The sequence below is a fragment of the Nanorana parkeri genome, unplaced genomic scaffold (assembly GCF_000935625.1).
Source record: "Nanorana parkeri isolate BGI_ZX_2015 unplaced genomic scaffold, ASM93562v1 scaffold95, whole genome shotgun sequence".
NCBI classification, from domain to species: Eukaryota; Metazoa; Chordata; class Amphibia; order Anura; family Dicroglossidae; genus Nanorana; species Nanorana parkeri.
Genome location: NW_017306363.1, coordinates 1,652,227 through 1,672,158, shown reverse-complemented (window position 1 = coordinate 1,672,158; position 19,932 = coordinate 1,652,227). Strand labels below are relative to the sequence as shown.

The window sequence follows — 19,932 nt, the reverse complement described above, 5'->3', positions numbered from 1 at the left end:
CCCCCCCCCAGTCTGGCGCTGCTCCCCCTCCTCCAGTCTGGCACTGCTCCCACTCCTCCAGTCTGGCGCTGCTCTCACTCCTCCAGTCTGGCGCTGCTCGTCTGGCGCTGCTCTCACTCCTGCAGTCTGGCGCTGCTCTCACTCCTCCAGTCTGGCGCTGCTCCCACTCCTCCAGTCTGGCACTGCTCCCACTCCTCCAGTCTGGCACTGCTCCCACTACTCCTGTCTGGCACTGCTCCCACTACTCCAGTCTGGCACTGCTCCCACTCCTCTAGTCTGGCACTGCTCCTACTCCTCCAGTCTAGCACTGCTGTCACTCCTCTAGTCTAGCACTGCTCTCACTCCTCCAGTCTAGCACTGCTCTCACTCCTCTAGTCTAGCACTGCTCTCACTCCTCTAGTCTAGCACTGCTCTCACTCCTCTAGTCTAGCCCTGCTCTCACTCTCATAACAACACAATTTTCATCCCTTTCCGAGTCCTTTAAATCCTTCAGAAGAATTTTGCCTAGTGACAACGTCTCTGTGGTCTCCTTAATTACACATTTCTTATCGAATTACAGGAAACAAGCTGACGCACGGTGTTTGGAAGCATAACACATCTCGGCGACGCGCGCGTTTGGAGAGAATTTTCAGATTTCATTTTCCCGATGTCACTCTCTTTTAGTTTACAGTGAAAATAATGAGAGCGATAATGAGCTTTTGATGCTGTTGAGGGCCTCCCCGCAGTGTGTCCCTGCCACAGACATCCATTACTGCCGCTAACTCAAGCTTAGCGCTTACAGCGGAGGCAACCGCATGCCGGGAACCTAACAAAACAGGGGAATTAACTTTTCACAATCAGCTTAGCCTCCAGGTACCGGTTTTGCAAGTGAGATGGAGAAAAGATAAAAAAATAAATTTTCTGCTGTTATTATTATTTTTTTAAGATCTTACTGAAAATCTTTTTTAGGGCTCTTTTTAATTTAAACAATTTATTTAACCAAATATGTCGATTTTTGCTTAACTTGTTCATGTGCCGAGGAGGAGACCAGTAGCGTTAACTAAAAGGCCAGTAATACATTGTAATATACAATTTTTTAATCCTAAAAAATGGGATGTTTACAATAGGTTGTTTTCTAAATCCGCTTGTCTGCTTTGATAAATCTGTAATTACTGGTAAATTCATCATCTATAGCTAAATATGGAATATCTTCTCAGCTCCTGCCCTTTGGCACCACCCTTTTGTTCACAAGCACAAACTCACTTAAGGGCCGCTGTAAAATAATTAGAATGCAAGGCCACCCTGCAGTTTGCTTAACTGGATCATAATTTATTTGCCACTTCAGTAGAAAAACAAGCAGCTCAGACATGAAGTGAACTATGAGTATACTGCTAACCCAAAGTGCAACGTTTATTAAAATAAATACCTTGTGTTAATCAGCAGGACATGCAGGCATTTTTATTCTGTACTTTAATTGTGCATTTTCGTTTGCTATGATTTAAAAAAATGCTGTTAATATTGCCTTGTGTGACCTAAGTCCTGGGCAAACGATCACATGGTCTGTGGCTTTTAGAAACCTCACGGGTGTATTATAATTTAAGCTTGCAGATAGTCTGTCTGATAGACTTCCACTGAGATAACAGCATTAGTGACCACTGTGAAGTATTACTAAGCAGAAAGCACATATTACATATGTAATCAACACATATAGCTTCCCCCCGTGTACATACTTGTTTCACTTCAATAAAGAAATCTACTGATTACTATCAGTAGTTAAATCAGCCACATAGCATAATGTGACGCACCTCGGCACGAGGTACACTTATCCACATCTTCTAGGTGTGTGCCCTTCTCCAACCTTACTGGAGACGGGTCCACGATATTATCGCTCAGATCACGGGGGAACAGCTCGCCTTTAGCACCAGTACCTACCTACTCAGTAAGCATTTGATTACCAAGACTGTGGAGAGAGGCGCGGCCCCCGTCTCTCACCAAATGGATCACTCAGGTAAATTACATCTCTGAAATGGAAGAACTCCTCTTTATCAAACTAGACAAAGTGACCAAATTCTCTAGACTGTGGGCACCATGGACTCATTTCTGCCTAGGAAAGGTATACGAAAAACTCACACGTACCACCGCTTAGAAGACTAACGTACACGCAAAGTGCCTACCGACCCTCTGGGAGCACATTTCTGGTGTAGGGGAGGGTGCGCCAAGCGGGGTTACGCTCAAAACGGCGTGCGTAAGGGCCCCCCCGCCACGTCACCCCCTTCTCTAAACTACCCTAGGGTCCTCTGTGGTTTTACCATGGAGGACTCTAGACCTTCTACCATCCGTCTCTGCCACTTATATACTACTTTGTGACCCCTCCCCTCAATGTCTGTGTTGTCTCATTACTTGTTTCCGTCTACTTGATGATAATATCACTGTTATAGCCCAAATGTGTGACAAGGTATGGCTGAGGTCATCAACCTGAAGGACCATTCCAGCTATATACCCACTTCGTTGACATATTAAGTGGACACTTGGCTCTTTATTTCTGGATCTACTGATGTATTGAGCGGGACAACCCAACAACTCGGTCCGCCCGGTATTGTACTGTACAGTATGGCATCCTATTTGTTTGATTGTTATGCGGCATATTGCCGGGAAGATGTGATAAGTTTGATCACAATACATGTCTGACTTTTCTTTTCTTATATTCAATAAAATAAAAATCTTAAATGGAAAAAAAATAAATAATAACATAATGTGACTGTAGGAAAGAGCATCCGTTTTGGGGAATATAAACAACCAACGGACTTAAAGGAAACCTTTCAATTAAAAATATGGCATCCCCAGCATTTGCTACACAGTCTTTTCCCATTGGTTCTTCAGACCATATGCTTGTAATAAGCATGGGTCTATCTAGTTGCTGAAAGGGACAAGTAAAGCCCATTCATGTAGTATTAATTATGGAGAATGCCAAATGTTATACTGTATATTTTGTTTGTGATTGTGAAGAATCCCATTAAAGAGCTCCTGCTGGTAGTGTTGCGCGAACATCTGCACATGCGCATGGTTTGACCCATGGATTCAGGCCTGGGTATGTGTGTCTGCATAGGTGTGCACACACTACAGATTTTGGCGACAGACGGGACATTTAAACTGCGTCTCCCTGATGATCAGTGCTGGATGATCGTCAGCTTCCTGCATTCAAGATCCAGCATATTGTTCCTGTTATTTGACCCGGCTATGTTGACCCTTCTGTGGTTCTCCTGCACCCTTGACCTCGGATTGTACCTGACACCTCTTCTGCCTGCTGTTTCTGTACCGCGCTGTTCTCATGGTTTTGACCTCGGCCAAACTCCACTACGAATTTGTCTGCTGCCTGGTAGTGCATGCCGCTTGATTCCTACTCGGCCTTCTCCTGACCTTGCTACCACCTGATCTGCCTCCCAGATGTGCATCCCCTGCGTTGTCTGCTGCTCTATAGTGGTGATTCAGGACTGCTATTCCATCACCAGTCTTTAGGCACTTGTGCCCCCTGTGCCCTGAGTTCCCTGTTCCATCACCCCGGGGTCTCGGGACCGGAGTTGCAAAAGTGGCTACCCTTGTCACTTCAAGCTCTGAACGGTACGTGACAGTGGCTCATATCTGTCAGCAGTAAAGGGCAGAAGAAGGGCAGCAGTGGCTACAAAAAATAAAACTTTTTTTTTCTAATACTCACCTGATTCCCGTATCCAACAAGTGCAGCCTCCCGTCTCCCACGCTGTTAGAAGTTGCATACAGCGTGTGCTGGTTACTACTTAAACCGGCGCGCGCAGTGTGCAGCTTCTGAGAAGATACGCTATTAGCGCAGCTGGAGCTTTGCAAAATGCGCAGCCGCCTTCCCTGCTATGATAATAGTGTATCTTCTCAGAAGCTGCACACAGCGCTCGCCGGTTTAAGTAGTAACCAGCACACGCTGTATGCAGCTTCTAACAGCGTGGGAGACGGGAGGCTGCACTTGTTGTTTGATCCAGGAATCAGGTGAGTATTAGAAAAAAAATGGGGTGTACAGGGACAATGATGGCATGCTTGGACTTGTAGTTCCTTAGCTGATATATACGTGTGGGGGTGGGGGGGTACAGTTCCAGTGGATGCTTATATAATATGGGGGGGGGGAAATGTTCTGCCCCGGGCGCCCATAACTCTGGTTACGCCACTGAAGGGCAGCCACATGATAATGCCATATTGTTAAATTCTTCCACTGTTAAAACCACAAGGACTCCAAAAACTTTCAGGGGCCCATTTATAAATGGTTTTGCACAAAATTAACACAACTTTCACCCAGGATTTTCCAATTGAAACTGATTAGAAAAATAAGTGAAAACATCTATAAATAGGCGCCCAAGTGTAAACAAAATGGGTTGTTGTTACGCTGCAATAGGATTTTGTTATAAAGAGAATGTTCAGAGAAGAATTCCAAGAAGCGATATTTATACCTAATTTGTGTCACCGGGAGATTGCTTTAAAGTCATAATAAAGTCAAAAGGTTTTGAAGCTATTTAAATTGCTGATTAAATCACTTACAATGGATTCTGCACTTTAATGTTCAAAAGGTTTGCTTTCCTGCAGAATCAGTTGCCCCCCTGACCACAGGTCCTGACATCCTGTTATAGGGTGGCTCCTTTCCCTTGCAGGGTCCTATGGAGCCAACCTTGTGTGTGCTACTAAGCTGTGTGTGTCTCCACAAATACAGACTCAGCAACGCAAGTCTCTACTCTGCTCCCTGCTCCCCCTTCCTCTCTTTTCTCTTCTCCAAACTAGTTGATGGCAAATTGTTGGAGATTGTGATCTTGTATTGGACAGGAAGCTCAGGGATGTGAAGCTGAGAGAGTTGGAGTCAGCAGTTTGGTAACATAATGACTATCATGTTCAGGCAGAAATTAAAGGAATTCTTTGCTGGGCAATGTATATTTGTTTCATCATTATCTATTTAAAAAAAAATAAAACAATGGAAAAAAAATTAATTTAAATTTATTAAAAAGCCCCAATGGGGGGGCGTGGCCTGGACGCAATGGAGGACAGCCGCACTTAATCTCGTTTTTCTACATTGCACCCTTGATCCCCTCCCCTCCTACCCCGCCTCCCAGGTTCCTTCCCTAGTTCCCCCTAATAGGGTAATTGAGCTCATTGATCATGACCAGCCGGAAAAACCTTGTTGAACATGTATAAGTTGGGCCAGATGGCACTCAGCTAACTGATTAATCCGGACTGTATTGTCTCTGATTGTATGACCCTAATATCCTTGTTTTCCATGTTTTCTCTGTCATAAATGTATGAAAACTCCGAAATAAAGATTACATAAAAAAAAAAAAAAGCCCCAATGAAAATGATTGGTGGTTCTTTACTTGCATTATAGGGGTGTGGTTCCACTCAGGGCCGTTTTTAAGGCAGGGCAAAAGGGGCAGCTGCCCCCGGCCCAGTCATTGCTTTGGGGCCCTGTACCCCATAAACTAGTGCTAATGCTTCATCTGCACTGGCTGCCACAGCTGGCTCTGGATCTACAGAGGCAGAGCCAGCTATCAATCAGGTAGAGGGGTGGATCCTGACAATATTGTCGCAATCTTTCCGAGCTGCAGTGTGCTCGGCAAAAAGCGCACTGCAGCTGTCACTGCAAGCTGTCACTGCAAGCTGTCAGCATATAGCAGGCAATATTGCATCATGGGGCAAAATTGCAGGGTGCGGGGTGTGGCAGGGGGCCCAAGAAAATGTTTGCCCATGGTCCAATCAATATTAAAGATGGCCCTGGTTCCACTACACTCAGAGGCTTAATATATATTTACTTCTTTCTAGCCCAGTGAGAATGGGTTAAGCCAACGCATGTTAAACATTACACATTTATTTTCTCATTTATGGTAGTACATATTTTTTAGGCCATGTTGAAACATGCTTAGGCTCTGCCTTTCATAGAACTGCATAGATTTAAAAAGTAAAGAGAATGCAGTATTTTACTTCTACACATGTCCTGAGGAAATGAATGGAGGGAGTTAAATAACACAGTCTGGGCTCCTAGGCAAATGTAGGCTCACATGCCAACTCCGCAAGCGTGAGAAACATGGAAATTGACAAGCTGCGTCAAGGCGCCCAGGCAAAACTATTTTAATGTAAAACTAACAATTTTATTCACGGCACATTACCACCTCAGCAGATAGCTATATCTTAAAAAGTACAATTTTCGGAATGCCTGCTCGGCCTGAGAAAAGGGAACATTAAATGATGTTCTTCATCGATAAGCAGCCACCGAAATTTCTCATAAAGCTCTGGGGAGAACACCAAGAGGAAATTCATTGACATAATATCTGGGATGATTTAAGAGGCTTTTGAAGTTAACTGTTGGTGACATGTCTTTTCCTACCCATACAGCAGTCATCTATATAAGGCCTGAAGAGTCAGGAGGCAATGAATGTTTACAGTTAAAGCTTATTCCAAAAGACAAAAATGTAAGTTTCAGTAAATGGGGCTTTTAGTGTAGCACTCATAAAAACACACACACATCTTAACGACAAAAATATATACAAAAAAATGCAACATTTCATTTAAACAAATTAAAATACATAAACATGATTTAATTGATATAAAAGTCTCAGAATTGATAAGTGTGAAAGGCACGAATTCCACCTCCTCCATCACAGAGAACATATTGTAATGAAAGGTCAATGTGTTTCACGGATTTCCTCCACTTCTTCAGTACTATTGTGATAGATGGTTATTGTTATAGGATACTCTATATTGTGGTCCTCACGTTAAAACAAACATTAATAATCATAAGAAAAAACAAAAATGGACAACTAACATATCAAATGGACTACTACCTGATATAGTGGCAGTAGTAGTCTGCTTGAAATATTAGTTGTCCATTTTTGTTTTTCCTTTTGCTTATGATTATTGATATTTGTTTTAGATAAATGCGAAGACCACAATACATTATGTCATATAACTATAATCATTTATTACAATGGTTCTGAAAAAAGCGGAGGAACTATGTGATGATTGACGTGATTACAACATGTTCCAACATCTGTAACTGTTATTTATTATATTATAATTATTTATTATAATATTCACACTTATACATTTATGACATTTTTAAATCAATAAAATCATTTTGATGCATTTTAAATCATGTGTAAATAATATATTTTTCTCTCTTAAGATGTGTGTGTGTGTCTGTATATATGTAAATACAGTATATGTTTTTTTATTTATTTTATTGATTGCTATATATATATAGGTGAAAATAATTAGAATATCGTGCAAAGTTCATTTATTTCACTAATGCAACTTAAAAGGTGAAACTAATATATGAGAGAGACTCATTACATGCAAAGCAAGATAATTCAAGCCGTGATTTGTCATAATTGTGATGATTATGGCTTACAGCTCATGAAAACCCCAAGAACCCCAAATCCACAACCTCAAAAAAGTAGATTATTACATGCAATCAATAAAACAAGGATTGTACATAGAACAATATCGGACCTCTGAAAAGTACAAGCATGCATATGTACTCAGTACTTGGTTTGGGCCCCTTTTGCAGCAATTACTGCCATTACTTTTGCACGATATTCTAATTATTCGAGTTTCACCTGTATATAGTGTTGTCTTATACAATTTCTTGTGTTATCCTATGAATAAGAAAACTAATAAACCTACTACTTCTAAGGACAGGCAGGCTGCAATGTATGTATTTTTTCTTCTTAGGTTTAGATATACTTTAAGACCCTGACCACTCTTCACTTATACGGGACAAAAGGCAGATTTGTGATCCAGGCAACCCTGCCAGAGAGTACAGAGAGTCAGATCCTATAGATAACACTGCTGTAAATGGTAAGCTGCCTAGAGAGAAACGTGGGAAGCTACCACTCTTCATGTTACACTGCCTTTCACTGTCACATGTGGCAAAAGAGGAGGTAGAATAAGCCAATGTTCCTTCTATATCTGGGAGTATATATTTTTGAGGAACTTGAGAGTGAATTGGTTTACAGTACAAGCAGCTACAGGGGTCAGTGATGGCTTGCTTTAAAGCTATTTTACTGCTTGTTAATATGTAAATTAGGGATACACCAATACCAAGTACCATACTCGATACAAGTACAAGTACCGATACTTTTTGAGCTCCAGGACTAGACTAGAGAAAAATTAAAAAGTTAGGAGGCCGCTGTCATTTGTAAGGAGCACACGGAGCTTCTGGGATTTGTACATCTCGGTTTTAATGTATGATTTTGTTTTTATAAATATAAATAAAGGGATGCACCGATACCATTCTTGCAAATACAAGTACTGATACTTGCCCAAGTACTCACAGATACAAGTACGGATACATTTTTGTTTACTGTCATGTGACAGTTTTTCTAAAACAATACAGACTAATGATTTCAGGACAGTGGTGGAGAGCCAGAGCCAGGTCACAGCTACAACCGCTGCAACCCTGGTAGTTCTCATGAAAATGCCAAGTATCGGCACTGGTATCTGAACTGGTATCTGGACATCCCTAATGTAAATCATTTATTGTCCATAGTATGGGAACAGGTGCACTCGAAAAAAGGACCTATTGTTTGCCCAGCATGGACAAAATTCTGGTTTGCTTTAACCCTTTCGCTGCCAAGGACGTATGGCATACGGACCTACAAAAGTGCTTCCAGCTGGCCAGGTCAGTATGCCATACGGACCTGGCATTTACAGTTCTACTATAAGCTGATGGTCTAACTTATAGTATAACTGTTCAGCAGACTGTCCCCTTTAAATTAATAGCTGTCATCAGCGGCTCACAAGCCGCTGATGACTGCTATTATCAAAAATACCGGGCGCCCCAATCCCTTTTTTTTTTGTGCACGGATACTGATTTTGGTGTGTTTTAACAATTGAATTGTGTATTTTTATCGGTTTAATATTAATTTGAGAAACATTTGCGCAATTATCGCAGGGCCTACAAATTTAGTATCACCATCTTTTTATTCTACCGGGCCTGCGCTTTCAGAAAATATATGGTTTGGGGGGTCTTTTACAAACGCTAGCAACGCAGCAGTTGAAAATCAAATCAATAGGAAAAAATTGCAGAAAATTCAAAAATGGCTTGGCCAGCTGATTTGAAAAATGTTCGAGGGATTGGCAGCGAAAGGGTTAAACAAAAAAGAAAAAAACATAATTGGTACCTTTCTTTTATCCTTAATGAGTCAAAAAAGCATTACAATGATATCTCATGATAATTAGTACACAATTTGCTTAAAATAGACGAATACCCAACAATAAAGACACAATGTAAGTGTTACCTTTAGCCACGGGTTCAACGGTAATGATGTCACTGCTATTTCCTCTTCCTGCAGACGTCACAGCTACCACCCACACACTGTATTGTCTGTTCCTGCTCAGGTTTGGTATTCGGTAGAAAAAGGTGTCCGGTGCAGCCTCAAATTCACTGATCACCTGAAAGATGGGAGATACGGTTCACTTTTTTTGCCGGCAGTTAAATCACTGAGAACAATATTAAATTCTGCTGGAAAACAGTTGGCCAGAGATGTTGCTAACATTAGTGGGACCCTTTTTATAAAGAGCTTTTATACCAGTAGAATTTATGATTGCAGAAATGTCAAGATAAAATAAATATTATTTAGTTCAAAATATATGTAATTCTGGTAATGAAATAGTAGACTCTGTTTTTTGTTCCCATGTAGTGTCAGATGTCATCTTTTAGCTATGAAATGTGTGTAGGTGTGCATGTGTTGGCTAACGTGTGTCATCGTTTCACTGGCATACATCCCTAATGCTGGGCATGCTCACAGACTTGGAGGGCATACAAACACCTTCTTTCTGGTGGCTGGTGCTCTGTCTTCTTGCCAGCTACTGTGTGCGCTAGTTCCTATTATACCCGATTTACTCATTGCCAACCCGGATTGCCTGACCTGCTCTTGTCTCCTTTCCCATTCCTAATTCTGCCTCTTCCTGACAACTCTCTTGCCTGCCCTGATCTCAGCCTAAATACCGAACACTCTGCTTGCTGCCTGCCTAGACCTTTGCCAGGATACCGACTATACTCTCACCTGCCACCTACCCCAACCTTCATTCATAGTCTGACCTCCTGCTTTTTGGCATTGTAGCCAGTCTGATTCTGTAACCCCCTTGGTGGAGCTGTCCTGACAGCTCAAAGCAAAGTAGCCTAGGGGCCACTATGGTCAACAGCCCATCACTCCTTGTAGGGTGCCCTGGTGAAATATTTAACTGCTGCTTCCTTTTGTTATTTCATCCTGTGGACATTGCACACGGTGTTCCGAAATCCCCCCAAAATTGTACTTCCTGCTTTTGTAATTGGGTCCCTGCTTGTCCTAGATGTCTGAAGTTACAGACATCTAGGACAGTTTGCAGGCACCTTCTGGGGGTTTTATTTCTGGTGGGCTACTTATTTAAGACTCATCCATCCACATTTTCTTGCTACAACACTGAGGTTGCTCAGGTGATACAAGGATACACAAACCTTCCTTTTTAGAGAAAGACCATAGAGAATGGTGGGCAATTGACAACAGTAGGAGAACATTTGCTAGACCCCTTGCAAAGCACACCTCTGGTGCCAGACCTGCAGCCCTGTGGTACTTGATGTGCAGCCCACAACACACAGCAGTGAGTAGTGGGAGGGCTGATTTGTAAAAAGGCTTCAATGGCAGACATCTCTAGCTGTCTATTGTAACATGTTCCCCTGGGTCTTGCATCATTTCTCCAGTCTACAAGCACACCTGTAGCATATTTGCAGTCTCTGCCATCTCCTGTATATCCACAGACAATATCCTATAGCATTACAAAGAATGGACAATATGTACAGCCACAGTTGAGGCCCACTAATCTTTGTACGTTGACAAACTATGTACATAGATCCCCTGCCAGGAGTAGTTTTTTGGTTAATTAGACTGGATCTGTACTTTAAGGACGCTCTTTCTACAAGCTAGTAGTCATGTGGCAGAAACATTCTAGAAAAAGTAATGATCCAGTATAAGTTAATGCTTCTCATCAGCCAGCGGTAAACTCTTGAGCCAATAAGCTCTGTGTGTAACCTCGCTTTTTGTAAAATTGCTTTATTAGAATTTCCCTGATTGCCTTGAGCGACGAAGATTACGTCTCGAAACACCAAGCCGAGCCGGCTGCCTCATTAAAATACCGAAGACAGCGCGTGATGGTATTCTGAGGTTATCCCAGGGAATAACTCATGAAGAAGGTGTAATTATGGCTTCTAGCATCTGCAGAATGGCATCAGCTTGATATGAAATCACAACATAGCCCACATCCCTGCATAACGGGTTAACAATGGAATCTAATGTTAGTGATGGCAGAAGACTGGCAAAAAAAATGAGTGACTGAAGTTGGGCTTTAAACGGTATCTATGGTCAAAAACTAAAAATACATCTGTATTTCTACATTGAATTTCCATAAGTTCTATCCCACTCCTAATAACCAGATCCAGAGGTTTGTAAACTTACATTTAGATGCACATAGAATGTACTTCCTCAAAGCACTGATACAATGTCACTCAGCCCTGTAAATATGCCCGTTCTTTTGTGGCCACTCTCAAAGTGCCCGCCTACTGAACTACAACTCAACCTCTGAACAATGTAACATTATCATTGCTTGCTAGAAGCAGTGCATGATGGTATATGTAGCCTTGAGAAATCGAGACTGCATCACATCAAGTAGTAGGGAAAGCGACACAAAGCACACTGGGAATCCAAGAAGTTGTTGAAAGTGATGGGGAGGTTGAAGGCAGCGCTCACTACATAAAAAGGATTTTTTCAAGTAAGATTTCATTGCATTATCAAAAGCAACTTTAATGGTGTATTATTAAATAAAGGGCTACGTTGATTTAAAGGAGAACTATGGGGTAAGTGTTTTACCCCATAGTTCTCCTAAGGGTCAGGGCTGGACATCCATACTAGCGTCCTCCCGTGACCCAAGGCTCAGTATATTGCGAGCTACAGATCAATTTCATAGTTCGAATCGACGTGTGACAATGAAACTGTCACACGTCAGCTCAATGGATCGGGAAAAGAGCGAACACATACCGTCGCTCGCTCACTTCTCGATCATCTCCCTGCACAGAGTGGTGACTGTCACTCACGGCTACCTGCAGGGATTCCCCCCTCCCCGCTCCAATCCTCCAGGCTGACTGGAGGAACGGATGGGAGAGGGGCAGATGCAGCTGGCTCTGCCACAGTTGGGTGGATCTCGACAGTAATGTCGGGATTCGTCCCGGCTGCAGCGGTCTCAGTATAACGCAAGCTGTAGCTCACGATATACTGAGCTTTGGGTCATGGGAGGACTAGTATACGCTAGAGGGCAGAGCTTCTGATGTCACTGCACTGAGCTGAGCCGGACGTACAGGTTTTTTTTATCGCTTTGCTGCCATTTGCCCTGCTGGTCTGATCCAGCAATACCCAATGCCTGTACTGTTTACACCATTGCAAGTACGCATTTTTTTATTTAATAAATTGCATTTTATTGGACGTTACGCACTATGTCCTTGTCCTTTTTCTCTTTCCACCTGGATTTATACTGGTACCTGTGATCTGAGGAGACCTTATCGCCTAATCTGTGCATGGTCTTCCCTCCCCCATTCAGAAGGAAAAAAGCGCATTTGACCTAGCTCTGTGGGTCTACCTCCCCAGGTGAGCACTCACTTGTTGTCATCACTCGCTGGGTGGAGGTGAAGGTCTGCCTGCATTGTGTGATTATCCTTACCTGAGAGTTATATGCACATTGGCTGCGAATCATCTGAGGATTTTTTTTTGCACAATCACCATTGTTTGCTTTTGTTTTTTCCTTGAGACATTTTATTGTCTATATTGCTTTTTTGTCTTTGTGTAGATATTTTCTATGCCTCATTTGTTTGAAGGCTCATATATGTGACTCACTTATATATGTTTCAATTTATTAGATATGTATGATTATTAGCTCGGCACAATATTGTTTTTCACATTTTTCAGATATTTAGATATTTCCTTAGTGCTTGGTAGCTCTTATTTCCACATTACACTTACTGACGCTGATCACCTTTATTGTTTATTTTTAATACGCTATTATATGTCCTCCCGTGACCCTTAAGAGAACTATGGGGAAAAACACTTACCCCATAGTTCTCTTTTAAGTCTAATATCTGCCTTTGCTCACCATTAAAAAGCCTTTTTTTATGTTTTATCTATGGACAATCTACATATATAAATACATGTTCAAAAGTACATATTAAAACATAACTGCATGTCATAATGAGTACAACATTATACTAATAAATCAAGAATGTGCTGCGCTCATAAACATATAATAAATAAAAATACCGTAATACATATATACAACACTGTTACAATACCGTGCTACTTGAAACTAAAGTGCAACAAATATATATCACACAACTTATCAAAAAGTCCACTATAGTTCACTGGTGCAACAATTAAAAATAAAAAGCAGTAAATAAGAGAAAGGACCACTTTGAATTGGCACACCAATAGTGCAATGATAAAAAGGTTGTGCACCCCAATCCTGTATGGGTTTAGATCGAGTGATAAAGCAAAAAAAATTCTCTGTGCTCCTTGTAACTGCGCCCGTCCACTTCCAATAGAATAACTTTCACCTCCAGAAGCGACCTTATGTTATAAAGGTCCAATAAACGCAAATTTACCCTTTTTTCTCAAGTCTCAGGTGGAAAGAAACCCAATGTAGGCAATGGTAAGATCCTCCTCCACTCTGCGGCTTGTGTTTGTAGTTATCTCCAATGGTAACACACTTGCTGCGCTCCCACTCAGTTTACCGAATGTAGTAAACGGAGACAAAAACAAGAGACTCCATAGTGTACTCCAAAAACCGCATTCAAATTTGAATAAGATAAAATGTACTCACAAACAAACTATAAAAAAAAACATCCAAGCACTGACGAGGTTGCCTACCCCTGCTATAGAGTGTCACTTGAGTGACAGCTCTGACTCTGCCGAGATTACATTCAAGAAGGTGTCACCCAGAAGCAGGCTCAGGGCTTTCAGATGTCTACATGAGGGAGGTTTTTACTGGTAACTAACATCCATAAAATATGTTTAATACACCCGGGTCTCTGCTGGAGCCCTGCCTGTTCTCTACATTTTCTGAGCCTTGACTTTGGTTTCTGCTCTCCCTTTCCTTTCTTGGTTCTGATCCCCTCTCCCCCCTTCCTCTCTCTGTTATTTCCCTACGATTTCTGAATAATCGACAGTTAGATAACGTGTAGGCCGTACCGACATTTAGCCCATATGGTTTCTCCTATACCAAACGCTGGTATGTTACGATATGCATCAAACTCCAGAGCCCCTCGTACTGTTATATATGCACGTGTACATAAGTAATCTATTTGCATACCACCCTTTGGGCTTGAGAAGCCGCACTACTGTTGGTTATTCTGTGAGTTCTTGACATTAACGATGTACTATCTGCATTCTACATTGTCCTGCTCTGTGTGTTTTTCTAACTAATGTCTGTATTATTGAAAAACTTAGAATACAGAATTTAACAAAAAATATGTTTAATACACATATATTTGTATGAGAAGATTGTTGTTGAAATGAAAACTCTGGTGACCGGGTACTTTTAACTTCTTTGGCAATGCTAAAATGTATTCGGTCCTCAAAGTGGGCAAGTAAATAGGTAGGTTTTAAATATTGGCCAAGTATCAAATTGCATACAGGCTCATCAATGATTCTGGCCACCCAATGCAATTCGTAGGCATTGTGACTGTCCTGGTAGATAACAAAGGCAGACGTCTGGGAGGACTTTAGGCCCCTAACAAGTGTCCAGTCTGACCATTACTCTGGTGTCAAATAAATTACAACATTAATCCAATCCAGTTATTGAAAAATGAGTTGTCAACCTTGGAGTCCTGCAGGGTGGTTACATTTGTTTTTTAAGTAGCCTGTTTTTATTAGATCAATTTGCCCCGGTAATTCCAGGCAGCTACTCTGGACTTCACTTAATAAAACTGAGCAGGAGTTTTCTAAATATATTCCCGGATATTTAAAAGAATTTACACCTTGGAGATTTTGACTTACACGGGAGGCACGAGGAGATGGAGAATGCAGACAGAAAACTATGGATGCCTGCCAATTGATGCATAAACCAGAGCAGGAACTCAAAGAATCAATTATCGGAGAAACCCCTGAGAGAGCTGGACCTGAGTTTTCAAGATAGAGAATAACTCAGCACAGAGTCCGGCGCTTACAACATATGCGCCAATGAACAGCCCCTGAACAGCTGGGCCTGACTGATTTTTGATTGCAAGAGCCTCAATTACTGTGGCAAAGAGGTATGGTGATAAGGGGCATTTCAACTAGAACTCCAGACAAACCACTAAATACATGAGTGAAATATAAAAATATATATTTTATAGATATATATATAGATATATATATATATATATATTGTGATGTTTGGGGATATTAGTACATATGGTGAGAGCTTAAGGATGCAGTCCACTCGCAATATCTTCTGTTTAAGGGCCTGGTAGCTCACTTTTATTCAAGCAAAAGTTCATACATCCACCTTGGATACCCTCACAGGGGTTGTTCAGCATAAGCTCCATGCAATACTTGCAACATAACGCAAGTTTAGCCTCCTGGCTTCCGCTTTAAAAAATTAGCACTTCTGCCCCACTGGACCTCTTGGAAGTGCTGTCCCACACTTGTACTGGCGGCCCATCAGGCTCATGGCTCTCCTAGCCTCACTAGTTCTCTCCCAACCTCCCCTGGCTGTCTTTGTGTTCCTCCAGCACACACACCAGCTGACTCCACTTTAAATTCTGGGGGAGTCCTCCTGCCCCCCGAACACGGTCTGTTCCTTTTTCCCAGCAGGAACTAATTGCCCTAATTGCATAATTTCCTTAAGTCTGGGTTCACACCTGGGCGTTCCTAATAGGCGCGTTTTATGCGTGTTTTTGCCCTTGCGTTTGAAGCACGTCTTTCTGTCCAATGAGACGCACGTTTTTGCTTGCAGATGCTCGCAAGGGTCGGAACCCAGAAGACGGATGCCGGCAGCGGCCAGAGAACACAGCGGGGATCGCGGACAAGGTAAGACCAACGCTGTATTCCCGAGTGTGGCTTGGGGTTACTGCTTTGATACAGAAAATTAACCCCGAGCCACACTCGAGAATACCAATGGATACGCGCTGAACTCTGCCCCTACACGCGAAAAAGAAGCTCAAGTACTTTTTCACGCGTATGGCGTTTTTTTCCAGCGCGACAGATCGCGCTAAAATACGCCCAGATGGCAACCATGCCCATAGGGATTAATAGGATTTCACTTCTTGAGCGCTGAAAAACGCCCAGGTGTGAACCCAGCCTAAGGGCTGTGCAAGCCTGTGCAATCATCAGGTGCTGGTCACTGCTAAAGTCTGGACCTAGGACTGGAGTTTTCTTACCTACAGTAGCACTATTTTTTTAAGCACTGATCAAAATAGAAAAAAATCAGTTTTGTTACATTTGCAAGACAATATCACCAACAGAAATTATATATGTATTACAATGTTTTACTTTGTCATCAAGTGATGACAATGTTGTATTGCAATAAAACAGGCCCATAGCAGAAATGTAAAAAATGTGCTGATCTATAGAAGGTGTACTGGGGGGGAGAGAGCTGAAGTGGTTATAGAAGACTCCTCGCTCCTGGCATCCAAACAGAGATGTGTAGCAATGGAATGTAAAATGGAGGGCAATGACGTGTAGCAGGAAGGGCTGGCATAAAAGTGAACCTGTAGCCTTTCCCTGAAAGGGCAAAGCACAGGTTCACTTTAAGAGGAGGATTATGATGATAATTATGCTAATGCTGTTCAAGGTTGAGGGCACAGAGCATGTTTGGGTGGTTGCTTTTTACATTTTAAGTAGCTGTGGGGTAACATTACCTTTTATATGCTGCAACGGCAGGACCATCTGGCCTGGGTGCCTTATCATTTGCTCAAACCATCATAGCACTTAAGACCTTCTGTTATACAAGCCTTATTTCTGTTATATCTGCCTCAACAACTTGACAAATATAACATAATGTCCTCCACTAACTGAAATCACTATGACTGATATAAAAGAGAGCAAAAGCCAATAAAGCAATTAGGTTGTTCCATCTGGTGACTTGATGCCCAAACACAAAGTTTGTTAGATGAGCCAGGAGCTTTTTTTAGATTACCACATTTAAAGTCATTCTGTCTAATAAACAATCATTTCAGTTTGGCAACTTTATATTGTAAAAAATGACTTTCATGTTTTAAGCTTAGCCAGGCAAATTTGTTTAAGGTTGTTAGATGTTTTTCAATGATCGGCCTGTATAAGAAAGTTTTGTCATTAACTGTTCTTTACCCTCATGGGAGCTTTATTTTCCTTTTCTTCCTCTATGAGGTTCCTCACAGATTGTGGCGAAATTGTTCATCAACTGTGTCATGGAAATGGCACCTCCGGTGTTCTAAGGGTCAACCTGTAGCATCCTAGTTCTAATCAACTTGAAGTAGTTCAGCAGAGCAGGATTGGCAAGTTATATTTTTGCCTCTAAAATGAACCTTCCTATCCCCAAACATAAAAGCACACTTCAAAATCCACCCTGTCCCTCCAACTGTTTCATACACACTTCCTATTACCTCAAAATAAAGACTAAAACAGCACTGCTACTAATATGCAAACTTTGTGTCAGGGACCCAGGGGGGGTCGTTCCTCACTAGGCTTGCCGGCGCGGGCATCGGGCACGGGCTCCTCCTGGCAGGGCATCTGGCTCTGGGATTGCCGGTGTGTATGCACAATGAGTGTGTGTGCGTGGTACGCAAGCCACGCGCGTGCCTGGGAGTGCGCGCGTAGTGCGCCATCCCACATTCCAGGCTGGGGGAGGACTCCAGCACTCACCAACTGCCCTCGGCCTTGCGATTGGCTCCTGACTAGGGAAGCTTCCTGGTTGCCCTGGCAGCCAGGGGTTGGTCCTGGGTTCCCTGTGTATATAAAGCTGGTCAAAGCCTTGACTCATTGCTGAGTTATTCTACCTCATGGTGAACACCCAGCTCCCTCTTGTGAACCTATCTGTTGAACTGACTTCCCGGCTACCGACCCTTTCGCCTGACCCTTTGCCTATGAATCTTGTTGCCTGCCACGACCCGGACCTGGACTTGATTACTCTATTGGATTACCCTTTTGTTACTGCGATCTTGGACTTGTTTCGTGCCTGCCAAGGGGTTCCACTCCCGGCCCAGTTACCCGGCCTGACACTTTGACTTTTGCCAAAAGTCAGCATCTGTCCTCTTCTTCATCTCTCTTACTTCACTGCTTGGCAGTAAGGAGTGACATGACTCTCACAGGGATGACAAAGGTGTTTTTAGCCTGTGCGTGTAGATTGCAAACCTGGCTCCACTTTCTTTGTGCCGTATGCAGCACCAAGTGAGGTATTAACTGGGTCACTGGGGGACATACTGGAACTGAGTTTTTGTTCACTGATTATGAGTTGTTTATAAGCTGAATAGTTCATGTTTGATAGTCTCCCAAACCAAGAGGGACACTTTCTAAAATACCCGAGTGAGCTGTGGTGCACCCGAAGATATCCTACAATACAGTGTGGGAGCATTGCTTTTTTGGATGTTTTGATGCAATACACATATAACGGTTCGAGCGAGCACCTTTTGGTTGAATAATACTACGGGTTAAAAGGAGAACTATGAGGCGAGTGATTTCCACTCATCCTCATAGTTAGAGCCGACCTGTGACAAAGAAGCTGTCACAGGTCGGCACTATAGATCGGGAAGTGAGCAGAAATATGCACCGACCCGCTCACTTCTCGATCGTCTCCCTGCAGAGAGTGGTGACTGTCAGTCACTGCTCACTGCAGAGATTCCTACCTCCCTTCTCCGATCCTCCAGTGCTGAGTGGACGAACGGATGGGGAAGAGGGCAGCTCTAGATAGGCAGAGCCCGCTGTCACTCACGCAGCCAGGTGGATCTCAACAGTATTGTCGGGATCCGTCCCGGCTGCGGTGCTCTCAGTACATCGCGGGCAATATCCCACAATATACTGAGGTTTGGGTCACCGGAGGAGGTTAGTATATGTACTCACGTGACCCTAAAGAGAACTATGGGGAAAAACACTTACCCCATAGTTCTCTTTTAAAGCTTGGTGGTTAGATTTGATCGTTTTAATAGTACCTCATTTTAAAGGCTAAGTTCACTTTCTGGACCACGTTTAATGTTACACCCATATTAAGGATACAACAGGAAGCATAGTCTCATTCTCCAGCCCCTCACCTGCAAACTACTCCCCCGCCCCCCGTTACCAAAATAGTGTTTTTTTTCTCTCTGAAGGATCCTGTTTAGTTTGGAATTTGTGTGTCTCCACCTGCACCGCCACATCATTTTATTAAATCTATTTTCACAGGATCTATAAAAGACTATAAGTGTCATCTACCACCACAGCAGAGGGACGCACAGATCTCAAAGAAGTACAAGTGCAGGGACGCCACTTCACTTGTAGTACATTGATAACCTCCTCCAGTCCCATAACCGAGGGTCCGTAACTTTGTATGGACTTGGGGGAAGAGTCTGCAGGAGCCTGTGCATTGCACCCCTCATCCACTGATTGCGATTACAATGCCTTGTAGACTTAAAAACAAAAAATTCATAAATGCACATTTTTCATTAATTGTGTGTACATTTATGAATTTTTTAGTTTTTAGGGAGATCTAATTTTTTTTATTTTTCATCTATATATTCCTTAAAAAAATCATCAAGTGGGTTTTTTTAAGACAGCTAATGAAAGCACATGAATTATGTCTATACTTTAGCTTCCTGTGACCCCTTGTACAGCAGCATTCAAGGTAAATCTATGAGAAGGATGTTTTATTTCTGTTTTAGTCCCTGTTGGAGATTCACCCTGACGTCCTGTTCTGGTAAAAATATTGAGCAGTATCTCCCCAGGG

The 19,932-nt window shown here is 42.5% G+C and overlaps 1 protein-coding gene across 2 annotated transcripts in view; it reads right to left on the bottom strand.

Annotated features, from left to right (window-relative positions):
- DSCAM (DS cell adhesion molecule) overlaps window positions 1–19,932 on the bottom strand; it is a 399,852-nt gene that overhangs the window by 135,216 nt on the left and 244,704 nt on the right. For both annotated transcript variants that reach the window (XM_018552699.1, XM_018552700.1), the window contains exon 21: window positions 9,279–9,432. In XM_018552699.1, coding sequence (XP_018408201.1) covers window positions 9,279–9,432 — 154 coding nt within the window. The remainder of the gene's footprint in view (window positions 1–9,278; window positions 9,433–19,932) is intronic.